Source organism: Bidens hawaiensis, unplaced genomic scaffold, assembly GCF_021521415.1.
Source record: "Bidens hawaiensis isolate Kalapana, Puna unplaced genomic scaffold, B.hawaiensis_p1.1 tig00027337_1, whole genome shotgun sequence".
Lineage (NCBI taxonomy): Eukaryota > Viridiplantae > Streptophyta > Magnoliopsida > Asterales > Asteraceae > Bidens > Bidens hawaiensis.
In genome coordinates, this window is record NW_027494427.1 from 70103 (window position 1) to 94223 (window position 24121).

General features: G+C 33.2%; 4 protein-coding genes across 6 annotated transcripts; 2 read left to right on the forward strand and 2 right to left on the reverse strand.

Annotated features, from left to right (window-relative positions):
- Nucleotides 1-54: 54 nt before the first annotated feature.
- Nucleotides 55-3221, forward strand: LOC143575340 (thiamine pyrophosphokinase 1-like). 2 transcript variants are annotated; one of them, XM_077059744.1, is made up of 6 exons: nucleotides 55-178; nucleotides 263-350; nucleotides 1080-1152; nucleotides 1714-1815; nucleotides 1902-2151; nucleotides 2865-3221. In XM_077059744.1, exons 1-6 carry the CDS (start codon nucleotides 55-57, stop codon nucleotides 3035-3037), a joined length of 810 nt encoding a protein of 269 aa, XP_076915859.1. In that variant the 3' UTR covers nucleotides 3038-3221. The 2 variants fall into 2 exon arrangements, with proteins under 2 accessions (XP_076915859.1, XP_076915860.1); XM_077059745.1 differs by having other exon boundaries at nucleotides 58-178; nucleotides 258-350; nucleotides 2865-3219.
- A 2878-nt stretch (nucleotides 3222-6099) lies between these two features.
- On the forward strand, nucleotides 6100-11985 carry LOC143575332 (KRR1 small subunit processome component-like). Its single transcript, XM_077059736.1, has 14 exons — nucleotides 6100-6162; nucleotides 6515-6723; nucleotides 6788-6864; nucleotides 6945-7055; nucleotides 7580-7648; nucleotides 7875-7931; nucleotides 9401-9439; nucleotides 9505-9609; nucleotides 9716-9798; nucleotides 10343-10424; nucleotides 10513-10656; nucleotides 11357-11425; nucleotides 11647-11787; nucleotides 11853-11985. Exons 2-13 carry the CDS (start codon nucleotides 6522-6524, stop codon nucleotides 11752-11754), a joined length of 1146 nt encoding a protein of 381 aa, XP_076915851.1. The 5' UTR covers nucleotides 6100-6162; nucleotides 6515-6521; the 3' UTR covers nucleotides 11755-11787; nucleotides 11853-11985.
- A 1904-nt stretch (nucleotides 11986-13889) lies between these two features.
- Nucleotides 13890-16607, reverse strand: LOC143575341 (uncharacterized protein OsI_027940-like). 2 transcript variants are annotated; one of them, XM_077059747.1, is made up of 7 exons: nucleotides 16551-16607; nucleotides 15895-16075; nucleotides 15573-15726; nucleotides 14653-14690; nucleotides 14535-14570; nucleotides 14438-14495; nucleotides 13890-14176 (listed from the first exon to the last, which is right to left on the reverse strand). In XM_077059747.1, the coding sequence occupies exons 1-7, from the start codon at nucleotides 16553-16555 to the stop codon at nucleotides 14100-14102; spliced, it is 549 nt and encodes a 182-aa protein (XP_076915862.1). In that variant the 5' UTR covers nucleotides 16556-16607; the 3' UTR covers nucleotides 13890-14099. The 2 variants fall into 2 exon arrangements, with proteins under 2 accessions (XP_076915862.1, XP_076915861.1); XM_077059746.1 differs by having other exon boundaries at nucleotides 14438-14570.
- A 3094-nt stretch (nucleotides 16608-19701) lies between these two features.
- On the reverse strand, nucleotides 19702-22760 carry LOC143575343 (E3 ubiquitin-protein ligase NLA-like). Its single transcript, XM_077059748.1, has 6 exons — nucleotides 22611-22760; nucleotides 22282-22529; nucleotides 21805-22059; nucleotides 20800-20937; nucleotides 20657-20715; nucleotides 19702-19920 (listed from the first exon to the last, which is right to left on the reverse strand). Exons 1-6 carry the CDS (start codon nucleotides 22750-22752, stop codon nucleotides 19815-19817), a joined length of 948 nt encoding a protein of 315 aa, XP_076915863.1. The 5' UTR covers nucleotides 22753-22760; the 3' UTR covers nucleotides 19702-19814.
- Nucleotides 22761-24121: the final 1361 nt, after the last annotated feature.

Genomic DNA, 24121 nt, shown 5'->3' on the forward strand with positions numbered 1-24121 from the left:
TCTTATCTGTCTGCAAGATTCAATTTTTCTTCATCGTGAATCAAAAGCCCACCAATGATGATTCACCGTTCAACCTTCTTACTACCACCAACGGATGACGTCAAGACAACAACGACGTACGCGCTTATTATCCTTAACCAACGCCTCCCTCGCTTTTCCCCAATTCTATGGGATCACGGTCAGTGTTAATTAATCTCCTGGGTAATTGATATTATAATTATTATTATTATTATTAATTGATTGAATGATTGTTGTAGAGCAGCAACACTTCGTGTATGTGCTGATGGTGGAGCTAATCGCTTGTTTGATGACATGCCTCTCTTTTACCCTCACGCCGATATCCGTCAAAGGTATGCATATAAGGTGTTCGATCATATGCCTCTCAGACTATTTATATCTGTTTGTTTCTTTCACTTTCACTTGCCTTTTTTTACAAAAAGTAAGGAAGTAAAAGTAGGGTTTTATAACTTTTAAAACACTTGTGATAATAGTTGGTATTATTCACAACAGTCACCATCCTATACACAGACAGACAGACCACTGTTCATATAATTGGAAGGAACCAATCTGTTGTCTCTATAAAATGTTTAAAAAGGTTTTTTTTTAAGAAAAACAAAACATTTTCGTTGTTGTATGAGTGACATCTCATCAAGTATTGCTTGTAAATTCGAACTCCAACCAGCGTACATTTGATAGCCTTTTGAATCGTGTATGTTAACTTTCAGATTAAAGTATTTCGTGGGTACATGATAAGACGGAAAGTATATTTCAAAGAACAAGATGTGATTTCCAGTAAAATCTAATTTGGTTTTCAAGAAAATCTCGATTTTTATTATTATTATTTTGACATTTGGGATTTGGGATTTTGATTGTTGGCAAACAAACAAGGAGTCTTGTGTTAATGTTTGTGTGTGCATGATGACTCCCAAATTCATTCGTTGGTATTTCTATGTTGGCTATATGGTAGTACTAGTACCTGACTGATATTTAGTGAATAATTTCTGTTTTCTTTATTTTGTTGTTTCATAAAAAGAAAACAGTTTTTGTTAGATTCTAATATCAGTGCATGCGTGTTGTAGATACAAGCCAGATGTAATTAAAGGAGACATGGATTCAATCAGACCAGACGTTTTGAATTTCTACAGAAATTTGGTAAGTTGGTTATAATCTGTATGTGCATTGTTTATGTTCTAGGCGTAGATATGGTTAACAAGTTACAGTTGGTAAAAGGGTAGGTGAGGTAACGGACTAACAGATCAAATGAGTAGTCTTTTAGGATAGAATTTAGGTTTTAAACGAGCCGAGCCAGGTTTATCTCAAGTTTGTAAACGAGCTGAAATGTTGAGGTTGAGTTCTGCTCGTCAAAAGCTCACGCCAGCTTGTGGCCCGTTGAGCTGGCTAGTTTATTTTGAACTTTTTTTTACATTTTACATTAAACAAGCCACTAGCCTAGCCTACCTTGTTTTGGGCTCAGCTCGTTTACATACAAGTCGATTTCAAGCGAGCCACAAGCTTTTTGAACAACCCTAGAATAGATCAAAATGAGTCGTGCTGAGTTGACCCGTCAACAATTTTACAGTCAGTTGTTTGAAATTTTTAAATTTACTTATTTTCACATTGTTGGAACTCTTTGTAACCTAAATTCACTTAACTTTCACATCTTTTAGCTATAAAAAAAATTAACCCATGTTATTAATTCCTAACTAAATGCAGGGAACCAAAATTGTAGATAATTCTGACGATCAAGACACAACAGATTTACATAAATGCATCGCGTATATACTCGATTCCGTTTCTGATAATACAAAGTCAAACGTAAGTAACATAATAATCTTTTGTCATGTTAAGTTATTGCATTTTACAAATTATAATAATAATCGTGTATTCTTTCGGGGCGACAGCTGTGCATACTTGTTGCTGGAGCTCTCGGTGGTCGGTTTGACCATGAAATGGGAAATGTTAACACGTTATGTCGCTTTTCAACGACACGGATTGTTCTTTTGTCTGATGATTGTCTTATTCAATTGCTTCCTAGTGCCCGACATCATGAGATTAGTATTGTGTCTTCGGTTGAGGGCCCACATTGTGGCCTTATTCCCATTGGTGCACCTTCCGGAAGCTCTACGACTACCGGGCTACAATGGAATCTTGGTAGGTACTTGTTTTGAATATTTATTCGTTGTGGGTGGAAACATTGGCGGGTCAGGTAGGGTGTAACAAGCTGAGCCCGAGCTCGACGACTCCTTTTACGAGAGCATAAGCTTGGATCTTTTTAAGCTCAATTTCTAAAACTCGAGCTTGGCTCGTGAGTAGTTTTTCAAGCTACGGCTCGGCTCGTTTGTTATTTATTAAGAACAATAAACCCTTTGATTATGTGTTTATGCGTTATAGGTTAAAATCGCTTTTCACAAAAGAAGGGTAATGAATAATTAGTATATCAAGTATAATTACAAAATTATATTATTTCAATAAAAGCCTAGTTGTTTGAATAATTATATATTGGGAGGTTTTATGCATTTATTAATCACTATGGTGACATGAGACCTAGTTTATTTCCATATTGTATATATATTTTCTTATTTTGTAAAAAAATTATACCTGCTTTTTACCTGTTTTGACTTTTTGTAGTAAATATAACACAAATATAACTCATTCTACTAAACGGGTTGATATCTTCACCTTGAGTGATCCACAAACTGTGATTCATGCTATTGTCCTTGGACTATTTGTCGAATGACTAAACAAAATCTTGTGAACCCAACTGCATACCAGTATACTGTTAGTTTAACTTTTAAGGGCAAATTAGTAATCCTGAACATGGAAACGAGACCTGATTCTTTATAAACGCAACTCTCGTGTGACAGATAATACAGAAATGAGATTTGGGGGTTTGGTGAGCACATCAAATATTGCTATGGGAGAAATGGTGACCGTTAGATCCGATACCGATCTTTTGTGGACAATCTCTCTTAAGAAAAACATCTATGAAGTTGAAGAAGGCAAACTCCATGATTCTCAACATGACAGTCTAAGCTGATTATCCTTGATTTTTTTTGTTTTTTGTTTTTTGTTTTTGAATGTTTATTATATTTTGTATGATGAAAACATTTACGGTTACTTGGGTCTATTTAGAGATTATATATTTTTTGTGCCATATTTTCAATCTTTAGTGATTGTATTTGTTTATAACCTTTTAAGAGTTTATTATATAAATCTGAAGCCACCTGTGAAAAGCTTTATTTATTTATTTTCTTTTTAAAATTTAGGATTTAAGTTTCGTTTTCTTTTATTTTTCGGTTAGTTTTGGTGTCACTTGCAGATGTATATGACTTTAGCCCATTTTTTTGTAATCTTTGGTTGAGAATTGAGATGACTTTTGGCTGTTTGGTAGCCTCTTAATGGTTAAATTTTATAGACATTGAATGATTTATATACTTCTTAATCAAACATTTTAATGATTTAGTACAAGATTATCAAATAGCCCTTACTTTTAATAGGTGTAGTTGTTAAATGATTAGATCGTTCACAGCCCATTTGATACTCTACCTGTTAGTTATATTTTGTGGTAAAATTACAAAACCATCTAGGGGGTGTTTGGCCTAGCCTTTTTAGCAAAGCTTATAGCTTTTTTAGCTTTTTTTTACAAAATAAGCTTAATTTGGTGTTTAGTTTAGCTTTTTTAGCTTATGTTTATAAACTTATATAAGCTAATTTAAAGAAGCTTACTTGAAGATGGTTATTTAGGTGCTGTTTGTTTTTGAAGACAAAAACTATCTGCAATCTGATTTCATCTGATTTTATGTCTGCATATGAAGATGTGGTCTGAAGGTCTGCAATATGAAAATATAATACTATTTGTTTTATAAACTGGATATCGTTTGCATAAGCTGAAAATTAGTAACCTATCATATATATCACAATAGATAGAATAGAAGTCATTTAACGTTTGTAGACTGCTAAAATAATTGATAGTGGTGTACGAACTATGGAAGTGGGTGGTGGTTGACGATTGGTGGTAGATGATTGTGGTAGGAGGTGAACGGTGGTGATGGATGGTGGTGGTGGGTGGTGGACTGTGGTGGTGGTGGACGGTGGTTGTGGCCGACGGTGGTGATGACCGGTGGTGGTGTGGGTGGTGGTGGTGGTGGTTGCAGACAGTGGGTGGTGGTAGTGGGTTGTGGTCGACGATGGGTGGTTGACGGTGGTGGTGGTGGGTGGTTGACGGTGGTGATGTTGGACGGTGGGTGGTGGTGGTGGCGGTGGACGGTAGGTGATGGGTGGTGGTGGTGGTGGGTGGTGGTGGACATTGGATGTTGGTAGGATGACAAGAAGTGTGAAGAAGTGTGAAGATGTTGGACATTAGCTTCTTATTTAAGACCATATAAGCAGTTTTCAGATCTTTTTCTTTTTTTTTTTTAAATAAACTATCTTCAGAAACTTATGTTTGCGCGCCCGCAGACATAACTCTCCTGCAGACCTTTGAAGCAAAAACAAACACACTTTAGCTTATTTGAAGAAGCTTATTTGTTTAAGGGGTTAAGTTACTCATTTGCCCTCAAATGATGGTGGATTGATAATACTGAATCAACTTATTACGGTAACAAAACTAAAGAATGGTGGATTTAACAACTTATTAAGACGCATAATCAACTTGTAGAATATAAGCTAATCCAAACACTTAAAAAGAACTTATCAGATAATAGAAAATAAACTATAAGCTACTTTAAAATATAAACATAAGTCATAAAATAAAAGCTAGGCCAAACACCCCTCTAATGTATACTCCTTTGTTTCTTATATCGTCTCATATCTTTATAATTTAAGAGAGATGGTATCTATAATGAACTGGTAAATTTACTAATCCACTATTCACACCATGTACCAACAACCTTCCGTCCTACAGCTTTTCTCCGTGCCTTCCTCTCTATGACGTTGAAGCCAGACACAAATAAGGGTCTAGGGTATCCCAAAGCTCAAGCAACAAGAACGAAGCACAATAGGGAAGCGTTGTTCCCTCAGCGGCCCATGATCTTCGATTTGCCCTCAAACTCAACACCATTTTCCTATGAAAAGGAACATACAAACAATGAATTACAATTCTGTTCTTGGGTGACTTGTTCTTGTGAATAGGCGACGTTACAAGGTAACCCAACAATGTTTCGAAGCCATGATCTTGCCATGTATCTTTTTATTATATTTAGTTTGTTTCTTTGGCACTGAATTTCATGATTTGTTCAGTTTGCATTTAGAGTCTATTCACAATGCAATGGCTAAGAAAATGTCATAGAATCACATGAATTTTTTTTTAAATCTTTAATTAAGAAAATTTCAATACAATTTTTTGAATTTGCATATTGTATAATCAGAGTATAGTTGTTTCCTTATAGTGTACAACAATAGTCTAAACTAAAGAGGATAAATGTGTCCGTTGGAGTAAAGGAAGGTTAAAAAAAAATGTTACCATTTGAGAAATTAAAAAGATAGTCAAATTTGTATAAAATTTCGTTGAATTCACTTATATGAAAAATAAAAGATAATAAGACAAAATATTAGTTAATGGCAAATTTATACATTTTTTTGTAAAATTTATACATGTAAAATTTGTATAAAAAAATGTTTCACTAATCACGCGAAGATAGTTTTTTTCTTCGTAGAAACGATATATCTCGATGATGTTAGGTTTTCCGCCAAGAATGTGGAGGATTTTAGGTTCTTATTAGAGGCACTCACGAGTCACGGTCAGTAAGATTGGAGAGCATGTGTTTATTGATGGATTAATAGGCAAACGAGAGACGTTAGAGTAACAAGTGTAGATGACTCTGAAGTCGAATTGTCTTTGGTTTGTGATTGGAATAATCATACGTAAACCTTGCATTGGATGTTGTACGTTGCTTCTTGTTGTAGGCTTGCATTGGATTTTTTGTTTGGAGAAAAACTTTGACAGAATATTGTAATGTTGTACATTGTTAAGCATTGGGGGCACGTTTGTTTTAGTATACAAGTAAGGGTAAAACAGTCATTATATAAACTATTTAAAAAAAATAAAATATAAAAATAAAAAATAATTAGAAAAGGTTTATATAAGAATAAGAAAAATGAAAACCCTAGTCTCCTCTCCTCTAGTCTGCATTCTTCACCGGACGGACCTCGACTCGCCGCCAGGTATGTACACCGCCGCCGGACTATACTACTATTGTATCCTATCCTTTGCTCACACTTACTTTACTTTAATTTAATTATAATAATAATAATAATAATTCATTCTCGCTGGTTTTATTACTCAAATCAAATCCATCCCGAATTAGTTAGGGTTTCATCTCTCTGTAGATAATAACCTAGTTCGTTATTATTATTATTATTATTGAGACGTCTGTGTTTATACTGTTACTTTTGTCTGCTGTTGCACTGCAATATTATGGAGGAAGTGAATAATAATAATAATAATAATAATAATAATAATAATGTGTGTGTGCAAAAGGCATTATTGATTTTGGTTTGGTTTGAGTATCATCAGAATAATAATGGATGTGGAAGAAGTGAATAATGATAGTGAGAAGGAGGTTTTCAAAGGAAAGAGACACAAGGGGAAGCACGACAAGCCGAAGCCTTGGGAAGACGAGGATGAAAAGAGAGGTGTTAAAAAGTGGGATGTCGTTCCTCCTCCAGAACAAGAGTGTTTACTTGAAGTCAGCTCCTTCTCCACTCTCTTCCCTCAGTATAGAGGTACTTGCCTATTATTATTGTATTCATTCTTACTAGTTGTTGATCTCTCAATTGCTGCTTGCAGAGAAGTATTTGCAAAGTGTTTGGCCCGATGTTAAAAATATATTGAAACAACATGCTATTACATGTGAGCTGGACTTGGTTCGTTCTCATCACCTCACTACTAATGTTTTTTTTTTTACTTTTCCCAAATGTCGATTCTTGATGATGATGATATTCAGGTTAAAGGATCAATGACTGTTTCTACAACAAGACACACAAAGGACCCCTATATTATAATCAAAGCTAGGGATCTCATGAAACTCTTGTCTCGAAGTGTACCCGCACCTCAGGTACACATCATTCATTCAGTCATTATAATTCACACCATACCAACCTAATGGGACATTTTCGGTTCAACTAGTTTAGCTGAAAGGGGTCATGTTTTGCAAGTTGACCCGCTTAGTTTTTCATATGTAATAGGTTAAATTGGTTATATCTTTTCCCCAAATTTAATGCTTTAAAGCAAATTGACATATATATATATATATATCAATCAATATTGACATAAGATTTTATAATCAAAATGTGATTGTTATAAATTTACATTTTTTGTTGAAAATTTAATGTATTAGTATGTGAAAACAATAAAAAATATATTTTTTTGGGGGTCAAACGGGATTGTGTTCGGCTCAGCCCATGAATATGCGTGTTGTGTCTGGGTTCATGTTTCTGACACGGTTTTCAGGTTCAGGTCTGTGACAAATTTTTGGTTTAGTGTCGTGTTGGACACTTGGACCTGTTAACCTGTGAACACGACCTGTTTAACACTCCTACTTTAATGTGAGGTTTTTACATGAAAGTTATATTATCACAGGCGGTCAAGATTCTAAACGATGAAATGCAATGTGACATCATCAAGATTGGTGGGTTAGTTCGAAATAAGGTATTAATTGTTGCTGTGTTATATAGTTATTTATTTTTTTGTTTTTTTTATTAAAATTAATCATAGTCGTTTCTTTTAAGTTAAGTGTCACTTGGATTTTTTATGACACTTATGTCGTGTGAAAGTTATGACAAATATATAATAACAAATATTGAAATATAAACGTGGATTTAAATGTACATGCATTAAAACTAAACGCGAAAATGATGATTTTTTTTATTTGCAGGACAAATTCTCCAAACGAAGGCAGCGGTTGATTGGCCCTAATTCTTCCACTCTAAGGGTTTGTATTTCTTGAACTCAAATTAAAAATAAAGTTTTAAAATTTAAACATCTTTTAAGATAGGTTTACAAAAACAATATCACTACAAACATAATCTTGTAAGCGATTTAGTAGGTTTATGCATTAACAATAAATTGGTGGTGTGGTGTGTTTATATATGCATGACCTCTTAAAGTTGAACGTAATCTGGATCTTTTCTACTATATATGTCAACAGCCCAGTTTGGTTTATTTTAATTCCTGAGCATTTGCATTCCATCACCCATCCTAACTACATTCTTAAATTTAAAGAAAAATTATTGTAAACCACCTCTATGTTCTGTTTCCATCTCTCATATTTTTACGGGAAACAATCCAATCTCCCAAATTTGTTTCTCATTATTCATCCACCATACCTTTTTTTAAAATATTTTGTACAGGTGTATGTTAGTGGAAAAAGAAGAAAAAATAATAAAAATAAGGATAAAGAAGTATTGTTTAATTGAATAGAGATAAATATGGGGAATGTGATGCGGGAGCTTTCTAGAAATCATCATCATCATCATCGTACTCAGTATATCCCACCAATAGCAAAGCTATGGTAGGGTCTGAGGAGGGTAAGATGTAAGCAGCCTTACCTCTACCCCATAGGGATAGAGAGGCTGCTTCCGGTGAGACCCCGGCTCGATAGTAGTTTTGCATCAAGCCTTGGACATAAGGCACATAGCACTCAATCATCGGGACACCGGCTGATCGGTGCATGTACCCTTATCTTTCAGCTATCAACGCCACTACATGATGCCTGATTAACCGTCCGTCACTTTTAACGTTATTTTCACGAGATTAGTAAAATAACGTCAAAATTAGTGCAATTTCACTTTTGCCCACCCGAGGGTTCACACATATATACATCATATGTGCGCACCGCAAGCAGGGCTAGGGAGCTTTCTAGAAAGTGAAACAAATTTAGCAAATTGTGACTTTTAGTTAAATTATAGGGTTGGGGATGGGCCAATGGGATGTGAATGCTTTATTGGGTCAACTACTAGGGGTGTAAAAGAGCAGCGCCGAGCCAATCCCATGCTTGACTAAGCTCAAGCTCGACTCGTTTTGAGTCTATTTTATAGCTCGGCTTGTTTTGAGCTTTGTTTCTAAAGCTTGAGCTCGGCTCGTGTGTAGTTTTTCAACCTTGCGCTCGGCTCGGTTATTTATTTTAAATTAACTGACATACATTTGTAATTCTTTGTTATGTATATACTTGAATTAATGTTTTTGTGATCAAGTTAGTTTTTGCCAACAAGTGTGTATCAGTAATCATTTATTATAGTTATATTATTAGCGAATAAAGAAAAAGAAGCGTTGTTTGTCTGGATATTTATAAATTTATCATTATGTTACATTTTTACTTTCTTGTTTCAGACACTTTTTAATCTTATGAGCTCAATTTATATGCTAGGCGATTTCTAATATTATTTAATTTTTGGAATGCAGGCACTAGAGATTTTGACTGAGTGCTATATTCTTGTTCAGGTTTGACTAGTGTCCTTTCTTTAAATATAAACCGTTTAATATGCTCAATACTTGTTAATGCGCAGGGAAACTCAGTTTCTGCTATGGGTTCGTTTAAAGGCTTGAAACAAGTTAGAAGAGTAGTAGAAGATTGTATTTTGAATAAAATGCACCCCTTATATAACATTAAAGTGAGTATATTCATATTATCATTTTTGGTTTAAAGAATAATCCTTATTTAACATCATAATGATTTGATGCGCGTATTCTGTATTTATTGTTTATGTTTTTTGTTAGGTGCTCATGATGAAGAAAGATCTTGCTAGAAATCCAGAACTTGCAAATGAGAACTGGGATAGGTTTTTACCTAAGTTCAAGAAGTAAGTTTTGAATATTGCTTAACCTAATGTTGACCATTTTAACCCGGTTTTAGGCTTGTAAGCGAACCAAGCTAACAAACGATATATGTTTGTGCTTGTTTGTTTAACTTATCGAACACAAACAGTTTAAGAACGAGTTTCCTTGTTCGTGTTCGTTTGTTAAGAAGGTGTACATGTTCATGTTAAAAGTTATTAAAACTAGAATAATGGGCCAAAATTTAGATGAATATATTGACATACTGAACATACGTAAACAAAAAAACAAACATTAACTAATCAAATTAACAAACATAAATGAAGGTTCACGAACATCAATTAACGAGGCGTGTTTATGTTTGTTTGTTTGACGAAATAACAATTTTTTGTTGATGTCCGTTCATTTATTAGATAAATGGACGTAAATGAACTTCTGGTCAAATGTTTCACCAACTTTTCACTGAACGTTCAGTTCGGTTACAGGCATGCTGGTTATGAGTAAAATATAAAAAAAGATAGCTTAAGAGTAGTTGGGTCAATTGTGTTGATACTTGATTTTATATTTTAGGAAAAATGTTAAACAAAAGAAGGTTACGTCTAAAGAGAAGAAAGAGTATACACCGTTCCCTCCACCACAACCACCAAGCAAGGTTTGAAAATATGATCAGAAATAATAATCATTTTTATTATTTGCGTAACATGTGGTATTAAAAAATATAAAAATAAATGTTTTTTTAGGTTGACAAGCTACTGGACACTGGTGAATACTTTTTAAGTGACAAAAAGAAGTCTACAAATAGATGGCAAGAAAAACAGGAAAAACAGGCAGAAAAAACTGCTGAGAATAAACGGAAGAGGGAAGAAGCGTTTAAGGCTCCAGAGGTATGCATAGTTTTTTTTTTAACTAATAAGAGGGGTATTTTGGTCATTTCAATTTAACTTGAAGTGAGATTTAACTTTAATTAGTGTTAAACTCCATATTTGTTAACCACGTGGCGCAAAAATTTGTGAAACTTGTACTTCAAAGGGTGATGACTAGGACCAAACTAAAGAGATAATGTGTGTGATTAACTCCAATAATAATAATTCTTTTATAAGATGCTTTTTTTTTTGGTATGATGCTTTTAAGGCTCCAGAGGTATTCTTGATCACATGTATTTTTCTATATTATTATTATTATTATTATTGTTGTGTTGTTATTATTGTTATTTCTATTTGTTTTTTTGTTTTTAGTTTTATATTCTAATAAGGGGTATTTTGGTCATTTAACATAACTTAAAATTAGACTAACGTTAATGTTAAACTGCAAGTCTGTTACAAATTTTTAACCATGTGACCAAAACTTGCAACTTGTGGAACATAGACAATAGACCCCAAATATCTGACTTGGACCAAACCATAGGTACTACTTTTTTCTAAATTACTCCAATAATAATATTTTCTTTTATAAGATATTGTTTTTTCTGTATTGTTATTACAGTATCTTTATAAGAATCCTTTTAAGGCTCCAGAAGTATGCTTGATAACGATGATTATTAGTATTATTTTTTTTAACATCCTCCCTTTTATTATGAATTTTCAGGAAACGCGAGTACAAGATGATGATAAAAGCAGCAAGGACGATATTGCAGCAATTGCTGCATCTTTGAAGGTAACCCATTTGAGATACACAATTTTTCTGAAAACTCTTTTATGAAAGTAATTCGGCTGAAACTTAATTAACAAGTTTTGACTTGTTGACTAACTTGAGGGTCACCTAAACAAACACATTGACAATTTATTTTTGCCCAAATTAGCCTGTTCTTTAAGTAATGAGCAATGATTGTACGTAAAATACAACTTTTTTTTATTAATTTAATGGAATTTGTTCAGAACAAGGCAAAGGAGTTGAGCAATAGAAAATCTGCATCTGAAGAAGTAGACGCTGAAATGTATATCGCGGCACCATCGTCTAAGAAGAAACGGAAGAACAAAAATTAAGTCTTTAATTTTGCTATGTAAGTGGGAATGAATGTTTTAGAAACTTTGAAAGTATGTATGCCTTTGTTTTTATGTTTATCTTGAAAAATGCTAAACAGGGTTTAGTGTTCATTTTTATGATACACTGTTACTTTTTATTCCAAATTTTGTTGTAAGACTGAATGTTATTATGGAATGTTCTACTGCATACCCATGCCTATGCCTTTTACAAAATCTCATTGCTTTTATTGTTATTAAATGTCTTCCAACTCTACTCGCAAGAGGGTTTACTGTTAGTGATGCCGGTTTTAATGAAAATCGTCGTCAAACTGCTTGCTATGATATCAGATATAGGTTTTTTTGATTGGTTATTCAGCTGCCAAAACAGTTTGAGCTATTCAGATATGCTCTTTTATAAGTAAATAAATAAAAGATAAACGGCTAGTTTCAAGTATCAGATGACGAAACCAACTTTTAAACTTGTACTATGATATGCGACTTATTGATAGGTTTCTTAAGATCAATTATCACTGCTGATAATTGTTACTCTCAAGATTTAAGTGATTCAATTCGAGGACGTGAACGACAATCAAAGGAATGAATAGGTTTCGGTAGGATATATGTCTAGTGGCACAGAGATAAGACTAATCTCTTTTTGGTTAAGGTAGTCTATGCAAAGTGTGAACTCGGCCATTAGGCATTTGATTGGCTAAAGAGGATGGTGCATCATGCTGGTATCAAGGAATGTCTTTCGACGTCCGAATGAAATGTGTTGCGTATCCACATATCAGAGATCACGCCTGAACTTAAGGTTGGTCAGATATCCACACAGCACACCCTCGAGACACTCTCCGTATTACATTTGTGTCTAAAGATCATTACTTTATCAGCGTGATCTCTGATCTTTAGACACGAATGTAATACGGAGTCAGAGTGCCATAAAGGTGTGCTATGTAACAAAGGGCACATTGGGATTCATGCTAATCGGTTCGTCAACCGCCATTGTCAAAGATAAATATTGACGGCACTTGGCTAGTGATACTTTTGTAGGGGTTGAAATATGAAGGATATCTTTAAAATCAAATATGTTTTAAGTTAAGTTGTTGGTTAATCGGTTGAGAGATTGATTCAACACGAGTCCAATGTCAAGAACTGGGTCATAGAGGTTATGTTCTGAAGTGTTCGAGCTAGTTAGTTTCTGAAACATTAACTTGACGATAAAAGTAAAAGTTTTTTTAGTTTTATAACAACATAAAAACTTAATCAGGGATAAGAAACGCAACGTTTTAGTTAGTTCATTATAATCAGTAGGTATAATGAAACGCAACATTTTACTTTATTTAATCAGAGATGATTACTATTACTGCATGATAACAAGACGTTTACAATTTACTATATCTGTATCATAATTCATAACTAAGCTTTCAACCTTTTTATTTGCGTGATAATAAAACATTAATTTGACTGAGTTATATAGGCAGCAAAGCGTTCCATTTCTTGATCCTACTGCATACTCATACCAGAATACCATTAATCAACTGCAATTATAATTAGGGGCGTTCATAGCCCAGTTTCAACTGCATTTGAGTAACCCTTGTTTATTATTTTTTTTTTGTGTTTTCAAAGCCAAACCGTTACTAAAATAAAAAGTAATGATCTACAATTTGGTGGGGTGGTAAGGTGGTCAGGCTGTAGAATAGAGGTCAAGGTTCAATCCCATAGAGTGCGACATTCAATCGTTAAGAATATATATATACAAGTTTGAATTGAACAATTACACTACTCCAAACTCAATTGCAAATTTAGGTGGAATTCTGATTTGTTTTAAGAGCAAAAAGACACTGCCTTGAGACACACACACACATACAGAGTTAAACATCAACTTAATGTAATTACAAAATACAAAAAACTTGGTTGGTAATCGGTTTTTATGTAAGTTAAAACGTAAATAGAAGCCGATTTTGAAACCAAACCAACATCACACTACATAGATTATTAACTTTTCACTTTTTAAACACTAACAAACATTTATGTAATGATGAATAGTATACGTATATTTAAGAAATCACTATTCACTAAACTCTAAAGATAAGAATCCTGATGAAGACGTTGCAAAACACATAAAACCTCTACTTTAGGGACAGAGATATAACTCGTAGCAAAGGCCAAAGAATCGCTATTGATATTACAACACTCAAAAGGTTCAACAATAAAAGGGATAGTAAGACAGTTTTCCTCTCCGAGGAGCGGAAAACAAAGTTTTAGTCAAATATCCAAAGTCATGGGGGCACCATAGATCAGGTAAAACTTAAAACCCTAAACCCATTGACCAGGTCAATGCACCGACACCAACACATAGACAAGATCTATGTGCTAGCTGCACCTTCAGTTATCTCCTCGGAAACAGCATCTACTGCTTTGCTGGTTGCTCCTGATTCTTGGCCTACATCAAAAAATTATTTAATCAACAGGACTTATTTGATTATCTCAATAATAAGTTTCTTAATTCAATGGATAGTTAGTTATTTTGGCCACATATGTTTTTGATCAAAATTAAAATAACTAGTAATTACATGATTTATCTCAATAATAAGTAATTATCTGATGTATCTCAATAATCAGTTTCTTAACTGGATATTCCCATCCAAATGCTGTTATTTTGGCCATAAAAATACTTCTAGTCAAAATTAAAATAAAAAATTACCTTCATCGTCAGTGTCTTCATCATCACCGCCCATAAAATCACTCATATCTGGCATTCCATCCATGCCAGGCATGCCCATGCCGCCCATTCCCGGCATACCCATGCCGCCCATACCGCCCATGTCACCAAATTTCTGTAAAAATTTGATTAATATAATAAGAATTAAAGCAGATTAAAGTGAAATTAAGATGATTGTTTGAAAGACAATTTATTACCGAGAAGTCCATTCCTCCCATGTCAAGATCTGCAGGACCTGAAACATTAAATCAAACATTATCAAATTTTATTAAACTCTAACATGTCAACAAGTAAAATCAAAATAACAGGTCTAAAATCGCTCAAAGTTAAATGATAGAAGCTCTTGAATCATTTTATTCAAAAGATCTAAACCGATATTGATATAATATTCTTTTCATGATCATACTTGACTAATGTATATAGAAAAATAAAAGAAAATCATCAGAATAAGCATTTTGACCCATTTTTTTGTTAAAATAAGCTTTGACCTGTAGCACTTATAAATATACACATATCTAAAAAAACCAATCAGGCAACGCCATATAAGCACAACCGATTAAGAAGGCGAGTTATCAGCAAAGTAAATAACCTCTGCTACACAGAAACTGAAAAAAAAAAAACAACTCCAAAACCACTTAACAAGAAATAGAAAGGAAGGACAAGTTGGTTTGAGGACCTTTGGTCAAAGGCAATTGATTAACATAACAGTTTGAAAAAACAGAGGTTATAAAATTGGTTTGGAGTTGGTTTTATGAGTTTTTTTGTAAAAGTCGACTTAATGACAGTCGACAGCTAAGAAACAAAGGCTAAATTCTAGCCGCAGCCTATACACATGTATTAATTTCATTGGTTGGTTTCATGCATCATTTGTACTTTTCAAAATCTTCTGTACCGGCTAACTTTTTGCCTCAACCAACAAAGCTTATATGGTGTTCTGTGATTAATTTACTCTAGGTATGTCTGTTTTTGAAAGGCGAAAAGTCGATGCCTAATTTTGCAAAATAAGTAGGTCAAATGACTGATTTTATAATTCCCTATAAAAAACATTTTTTAAATGATATTATTTATGCAATGGTGAATCCAGTCACTGATAAATTAGAATAAGAAAACAGCATACCAGCATCATCATCTTCATCGGCCCATTTATCCCAATCAAGTTTCACATAATGCGGCGTCTTGGCATCTCCAGCCAAAAGTTTACTCCACCATTTGGCTTCTGCTTTCTCCAAAATGCAAAATATACTTCTCTCACCTATATTTATTTTGCTTTCCTACATATTAACACAAGTGAAATGTCATATTTACCCATTCAAAACATTAAAAGATACACCCTTTTCATATCATAGCAAATAAACAAGTTGATATTATTGTGAAACTACAAAGACAACGGCATCTATGAACTTAACTTTATATATAATTAAACCGCAGTTTTAACTTACCTCTACATTAACTTTGTCGAAAAGCTCAAGCTTAAGTTCATAGTCATGCTGAGCAGCCTTAGCAGAAAATGTAAAAACGCCTTCAGGGGCAAGATCGACTTTTGCATCTTTGGTATCAGCCAATACCACTGTGATAAAAACTTTGTCCTCTCTTTGAGCCCACTTCACCTCAGGATGGCGACTACAAATATCATATATGATAATAAAAAACATTTAACAAATAACATATGCATATATTGTGAGTGTTGAAAAGCTTTAATATAAGCAGACCCAAAACCCTAAGAAGTGTAACAAGTCTATGTAGGCATTGTGTTTTAAATTTAAGGCATATATATATATAATAGCATGATTCCTAATATCTTGCTTGGTATGTTACAAATTTACTCTTAACAGACTAATAATATACAAGATTAGATCACACATATGCTGCTACTGAAATCCCAATGTTGATCTTTTAATTAAGAATAAAAGATTCAACCTTTACAAACCTAATAATATCATAGAGCGTATGGTTACTAAAAATGAATAAATTGAAGCTGATTAAAAGGCAATCAATCGTTGAAAACCCCCAAAAAGAATATGGATAAATAAAATTAGGGTTTAAAATCGGTACAAAGAAACGGTGAAGATCAAAGGCTAATTGAAGAGAAGATTACCTCATGTTTGGATTGAATTGTAAGTGAAATTGGGAATAACGAAAACCCTAGAAGAAGCGTAGGGGGTGTTTGTTTTTTCTTCAAACATCTAATGTCTGCAGGCGCGCAGACATTACCCTTGAAGACTGTTTGTTTTTTTTCTTAAAACAGATCTGAAGTTATCTTCTTTCATCTTAAAAGAAAAGCAAGGAAATCTTGCTTAAAACATCTTCACAAAAAAACCCTACTCTTCTCCCTTTGCAGCCACCCTCTCATCCACTGCTCCTACCACCGTCCGCCAACACCACCACCCACCGTACGCCGCCACCACCACCCCCGTACCCCGCCGCCACCGTCCACCACCATCCACCGCCACCACCACCGTCCACCACCCACCATCCATCACCACCACCGTCCACCACCCACCATCCATCACCACCACCGTCCGCCACCACCACCACCATCCATCACCGCCACCACCACCATCCATCACCCACCACCACCACCACCACCATCCATCACCGCCACCACCACCACCATCCATCACCGCCACCACCACCGTCCACCACCCACCATCCATCACCACCACCGTCCACCACCCACCATCCATCACCACCACCGTCCGCCACCACCACCACCATCCATCACCACCACCGTCCACCACCCACCATCCATCACCACCACCATCCATCACCGCCACCACCACCACCATCCATCACCGCCACCACCACCATCCATCACCCACCACCACCACCATCCATCACCACCACAGTCCACCACCAACCAAAACCATCCATCACCACCACCCATTGTCCACCACCACCATCCACCGCCACTACCCACCGTCCGCCGCCACTACCACCATCCACCACCACCACCTTCCACCACCCACCAAAACCAAATCGGCATGGAAAGCAAAGACTAAAAACTAGATGTAACTTGAATAAATGACTTCTATCTTGTGAGATAAGTTTGACAGTTATGCAGACAGTATCAGCTTATAAAAACAAACAGTCTTATATTTTCAGCTTGCAGATCTTCAGACCACATCTTCAGTTGCAGACATGAAAACAGATGAAATCAGCTTGCAGACAGTTTATGTCTGCAAAAACAAACAGCACCTTAACCAACCAATCAACTGTTTCTTATTCTTAAACCCTCCACAAATTGCCCCAATTCTTTTGGGCCTCTATTGATTGCTTCTTATTGTTTACAAAACTATTTGGTAGTTGCTACTTCTCTTAAATAGTACAAGCACAAAAAACAAATACTAGCACAAAATTGTAACAAAAGAAATCAAGTACAACATAGAAATAAAACCAACTTCTTACATTTTTTGAGTTGTTATTTATATATCAACTAGTTTTTCAACCCAAAAACCTCAGCATTGAAACACGGGTGTGGTAAAACTCAAACGTTACAACGATGAATCGACACAAATTTGAGCGTTAAAACCCAAAAATATAATTCGTCAAATTAACATATAAGAAAACAAAATATTTAAGACGATGTTTATTTGTTTGGCAAACCCGGGAGGTGGTAAAACACAAGTGTTGTGGTCCCGAGCATTGAGGCGTTAACTTGACACGAATTTGTTCGGTTTTGATTATGTACATTACGGTACCGAACTAAAAACGAAAATGTATATAAAAATTGAGGTGGACAAACAACCAATTTAATTTATTTATTTACTTATTTGGGGGGGGGGGGTTCGATAAACTTGAGCATTGGTAAAAACCGAGCGTTGTCGGTCATGACTTTAAATAAGGTCGCGAGTTTGCGCGAACTTGGTCGGGTTTTTTCAGGTTTGTTATGGTACCGGAACTGAAAAAAATGACGTCTGATTAGTTCCCATTTCATTTATTATGGTAACTGAACTAAAAAACAAAATTCATTGAACAATACGGTGCCGCCTTCAAGTTCTTTTTCATATTATAGTAATATGTTACTCAAAATTAAAAAACGAAAAAAAATGCTTGAAATTATAGAGAGCTTAAAAAACATATATATCGAATGAAACGAGTCGGGGGTTTCACCGGAAGCAGACTCTCTATTCATACGGGGTAAATGTAAGGTTGTCTACAACTCTACATCTTATCCTTCTCAGACCCTACTATAGTTTTGTTATTAGTGGGATTTACTTCGTACGATAATGATGATGATGATATATCAAATGTAAAAAAAATGAATGTTTAAAAAATTATATTGAACTAGTTTTTATCCCACGTATTACGGGGGTTGTTTTATATTGTTTGTTTTAATATTTATTTAATTTTTTAATTTATATTTTTTTATTGTATAAAAGTTAATAATACACTTATGGTTTAATGATAAATTGATTCACAAATAAATGAGATGTTATAACCCGGTTTAAAAGTTATATAGTTTTGATGAGACCCAAGACCCGTTTATTTTTTTTACTATGAAATTGGTTTTTTAATTATAAATAATATTTATGAAAGTTAATAATATACTTATGGTTTGATGAGACCCAAGACCTGCTTATTTTTTTTACTATCAAATTGGTTTTTTAATTTAAATAATATATATATATATATATATATTTTTTAAAATAAATAAGATATTATTTTTTATTATATCCTATTTTATAGGATTTTTACATAAATAATTTGGTGAGAATAATTTATAATTTAATGAGATGTTATAACCCGTTTAAGTAATATATGGGTTTGGTAAGACTCATACCCATGAATTCGAGTCAAATGCATGAGAAGCCTCCATTTAAAAATCAAGCAATTCTGGTGACTCCAAAAAAGAGGGAACGACCACATCACGACACGTAGGATTTTTATGTCTTCGTTTATATATATTATAGATGAAAAAATTATAGATGTTTACAAAATTAAAAGACTTAGAAAAAGTCATAGTAGTTACGCCCAAAATACAATCTTTTCCCTTTGTACAATCACAAAATACATTTGTTCTCAACCATTTTACTGTCAGGATCAATATTTTCATCAAATTAATTGAGCGTATTTTAATTATGTTCTTTCATTTTATTATATCATAGTTATGTTAAAGTTTTATTATTATTTTTCCATACAGACTAAAGAATGTGAACATAAACATAATAATAGTTTCACACATAGAACGAAATGTAAAATAAGAAGATGTTTATGAACATATGTGAAGTACATCAAGATTAAACGGCATAACTAACCTTGTAAATTAACATTTAGCTGCCTATTGTATCATAACACCAAAAGCACACTACAATATATCTAATCTTTCAATTTATTTGTCAAATTAAATATGCTTGTTTGTCTAGATCCCTAAGAATGATCGTGATTGTGCTTCCCAATGCTCCTTTGTCTGGCGAATTCTTTCTGCTCTCTCAGTCTTATGTCTTTCCTCCCAATATTTAGGACAGCTGCACAAATTATTAATTGTTTATCAATTTTTTGTTTATAATTTGTAGATGTGACAAAATGAGCGGGTTATTGGTTCGTTAATTTTTACTGTGCATAGATCAAACACACACCGAGTTATGTTTACTACTAGCCAGGGGGCCTTATTTCTCTTTAGGCTCCGAGTTTTTTGTTATTTTTAATTATTATTTTTGAAGTATAAAAAAAGAAAATTGAATTTTAGTAACCCATACTTACAGTTGACCAATGATAATCTTAACTTTCACTTTTATTACTAAGTGCAATCTCAGTAGCACAATCATTGTAGATTTTATGCTAGATTTTGCATGTACATTTCTTCGTTTGGTTCATAATCATCACTATGGGAGAGATCAAGTAAAAGTTAACAATAAATTTATAATGATTATGTTATCGGGATTGCTCTTGACTAAAAATATGAAAGTTATAATTGTCATTGGTTAACGTGTAAGTATAAATTATTAGCGTCAATAGTTCATAGTTAGTACTATTATAGTCAAACTTTCCTACAAAAAAAAATACAATTAGTTTAAGTTATTACATAAAACACATTAAAAGAATAAATAAACAAACACAATCCCTTTGAGGGGTCCGACCCAAAAAATGACCTAAACCCGTGAGTTTTATGTCGTGTTAGAAATTCACACACCTAATATGGGTGGCCCCACACAACATTTACTTATTTGAGTTGAACTTTCTTTCGTCACGAAGAAAATGTACCTTTTACTTAGTAAAATGTTAAGCTCGTCCAAATGAAGAGAGCCATGATAAACGCGTGCCTGTAAAATAACAAAAAAATAAATAAACAAATAACCAGATGTTTATGCTAATTTTATAATAATAATAACAATAATAATATTTACTTCTCTACAAAGAGGGCATTTTGCTGTCGGTTTTGTTGTCTTTAATCCATCAACAATTGTTACTGATCCAGACTTGCAAGCACACAGGAAGCAGAATATGTGTCCACAAGTCAAACATACAGGGTCGAACACAGTATCCTACCAAAACAAATATTAGAGTATTCTCAATCCATCCATCATATTACGTGGGTGAGGTTTTATAATATTAAGAGTGATTTAATGTGATATGCATAAACTACCAAAGAAAATGTTTTGATTTTTATGTATATTTGAAAAATTCTTATAGTACCTTATACATTTTTTAATATTTTTTGAAAATGGTTATGAGTAGAGAATAGAAAAAATATTATTTAATTAAAAATAAAAGAAAAATTACAGTAACTTTTAGTGTAATTATGAATTTGAAGATTAAAAAAGTGAGAGAATGCTCTTAAACAATATTCTTTCTATAAAAATTATTTCGAAAGAATTACAAGAAAAAGTTTTTTACGTTTACAGCAAATTAAGTTTTCATCCTTATCTTTAAAAATTATGCTGAATATCTTTGTGTTAACATTTTGAAAATCAATTCTGTCTTTACCCCTAAAGGAACAATCTATAATTTTCATAATTATTTTCTTTATCTTTCTTTGTTTTTCTTCTCTCTTTTACATTTCTTTTGTTTCTTTTCTTTTATTCTTTGCTATCACCTTTATTTCATAAACTGTTTTAAAAATAAGAGAAAAAACAACAATTTTCTTTTTGAAAATTACCCATTTGGTCCTTTAAAGGGAAAGGGTAAAATTGTGATTTTTTTAAAAAATAACTGAAGTTTTTAACAACAGGTGGTGTATAAGATAGTAAAGTAAGTATTATGCTAACAAAGAATGTTAAATGTAATTTTTGAATATAAATAATGAAAAGAGACAAATCTTTACAGCTTATGAGGGCTCTTAATTAATCAGACTTCATAATGATTCAGCACAAGATTCTCAAACAGCCTCTAAGAACGTAAGAAAAACTAACCAAACATACGGAGCAAGTCAAGTCGATCTCAAGTGTGACCGCATGAGATAGATGACAAGAAAGTGAGGGTTTTCCGTCATCAAATATAATACCGCATCTTTCAAACAGTTCAGCGCGATTTCCCATTTTACCCTTTGTTTCTGTTAAGTTAATATGGAAAGCAATAAGCTCATAAAGCCATGGAGATTGAAGGATTTCCGTGTGCATGCTTTGGACTCGTGACCTAAATGCTTCACCTTGATTAGAGCCATGTATCTGCATTATAATTATAATATAAGTGTTTGTTTGTTCAATATGAAAAAAAAAAACATAAAGGCGGAGGGTCGGGTAACTGGTTAAGACACGTTTGATTAAAAATGGACCGTTAGTAGTATGAGAGACTAATTTCTAGACTATTTTTTTTATACACAACCCAAATAAACCCACTAACTAATAAAGGGGTCAAATTAAATATCGACCATTAAAGACAAGACATACCTTATCATATTTCTTAAGTATTTTTCGCATAGCAATGGCATTAATAAGTGCGTAACCAACAAGATCATTGCCTTGTTGAATCAAAGCACCATGATTATTCCTCTGCAACTTGTGGGTACACCACATTACGTATTTGCGAAACCCACTTGCTAGATGAACATCAACCACCTTTTGTGCACACTCGTTAAAACATCCAAGCACCATAGACATCTCCTTCGTAAGCGAAGGAAAGAAGCTTCCATCACAAACTACATATGTATATATTATTAGAATTTTACAAAACATAAACATAAACATAATAATAACAACATATATGTGCATATATATACCCTGGCAAGGATGAGTGCAACCGGGTGACTTGTCTCTGCGACATCGTTTCAAGATTTTCTTGAGATTTTTAAAACCGACAGCGGGTAGGTTATTTTGATCGTGGGTTTGCATGTACTCTTCGTATTTCTTGCAGAACTTCATGATCTTAATTCGATTATATTTGATGAATTAATCTAGTTGTTATATATATTGTGAAGGAAAAAGGAGATATTAATAATAAATATCAATGACAATGAGTACGTGTGGGTTCCGTTTGTTTGTTTGATGGTGGCTGTCTAAGTCTTTATGTAGAAAAGAAAAGAAAATAATGGTAGTGGAAGCACCTGCGCTAGACTAGCTAGAGTACCATAAACGCTCATTTTTCTACTTACGTTTATTTTACTACATGTTTAACTTAAAATATCAAACAAATTGCAATAAATAAAAATTATAAAGAATATTTAACAGTAAGTTTTTTTAAATAAAAATAAAACATATATGATTATGGTTTTATAATTTCTCTCTTGCTTATTTGCTTTACTCTTGTATTTTTTTTACCCATATACTTCGATAAAAGTAAATTATACGGTTATTTCTGTATACATTTATATTTAAAGTTAACTACTAGCTTCATTAAGAATACGTGAGGAAAAAACAATAATTTGAACATACAAGCCTATGTCGTTGTAAGTATGTATTTTAGTTTCTTGAAAAGTATTAATTAGTTTTCTTTACATATATATATATATATATATATATATATATATATATATATATATATATATATTTTGCTTGACTGCTTGTAATAAGAAGGAAAATATAAGTTATTATATATGTTAGAAAAATACACAAAATGTATTTATAGAAAGAGAAGAATAGTTCACGTGAACTTTAACCAAATTTTAGAAATTGATGTTATGCTTATCCATTATATATGCCTTTTTAATGGATGTCGTTTTCCATTTCAAAAGCTTAGCGAAAAAAATGAGACAGAAGGGAGATAAACGATGTAATGTTGATGTTTTTCTACACGATTAATAAACCAATTAAGTCATCATAGATCAAACAAATCGAGCATGCATCATGTATGCATGTTACTTGTTTCTAGATAATATTAAAACATTACAAAAAGTATAAATTTTATACAAAACAGAAAAAAAAAAAATTCATATGATGAAAAGTATGTGAAAAAAAAACCCCCTCAAAGTTGTATTTACTAAGTGTTGACAGATGATGTTAACGAGTTGGACTAAAATTAGAAATATTGTATCATAAAAGTTTAAAATAAACTATTAAATCAAAATTAATATTTTTAAAAACCCACATGAAATAAAACCGAAGGATATTTTGGAATTTGGTGAATTCCTTCTTTTATTTGTTTAAACATAGTTGTGATTAAAGTCAAAAGTGCTAGTAATTTAAGTTTTAGAAAATTCTAAGGTGGAAACATAACTTTTGTATCGATAGATTGATGGTTGTGAAAGGCCAACTCAAAAGGTATAATATGTCACATATAAATTATTAAAGTTAT

Coding starts and splice junctions, on each gene's coding strand:
- LOC143575343 (XM_077059748.1), bottom strand. CDS start 22,752: ATGAAGTTCTGCAAGAAATACGAAGAGTACATGCAAACCCACGATCAA. Junction 20,716..20,799: donor AATGCCCTCTTTGTAGAGAA/GTAAATATTATT, acceptor GTTATTTTACAG/GCACGCGTTTATCATGGCTC. Junction 19,921..20,656: donor AACATTTTACTAAGTAAAAG/GTACATTTTCTT, acceptor TAATTTGTGCAG/CTGTCCTAAATATTGGGAGG.
- LOC143575340 (XM_077059744.1), top strand. CDS start 55: ATGATGATTCACCGTTCAACCTTCTTACTACCACCAACGGATGACGTC. Junction 351..1,079: donor CACGCCGATATCCGTCAAAG/GTATGCATATAA, acceptor TGCGTGTTGTAG/ATACAAGCCAGATGTAATTA. Junction 2,152..2,864: donor CGGGCTACAATGGAATCTTG/GTAGGTACTTGT, acceptor CTCGTGTGACAG/ATAATACAGAAATGAGATTT.
- LOC143575341 (XM_077059746.1), bottom strand. Junction 14,691..15,572: donor CGATGAAGATGATGATGCTG/GTATGCTGTTTT, acceptor TTAATGTTTCAG/GTCCTGCAGATCTTGACATG. Junction 14,177..14,437: donor TGAAGACACTGACGATGAAG/GTAATTTTTTAT, acceptor TTTTTGATGTAG/GCCAAGAATCAGGAGCAACC.
- LOC143575332 (XM_077059736.1), top strand. CDS start 6,522: ATGGATGTGGAAGAAGTGAATAATGATAGTGAGAAGGAGGTTTTCAAA. Junction 7,649..7,874: donor GTGGGTTAGTTCGAAATAAG/GTATTAATTGTT, acceptor TTTTATTTGCAG/GACAAATTCTCCAAACGAAG. Junction 10,657..11,356: donor AAGCGTTTAAGGCTCCAGAG/GTATGCATAGTT, acceptor ATGAATTTTCAG/GAAACGCGAGTACAAGATGA.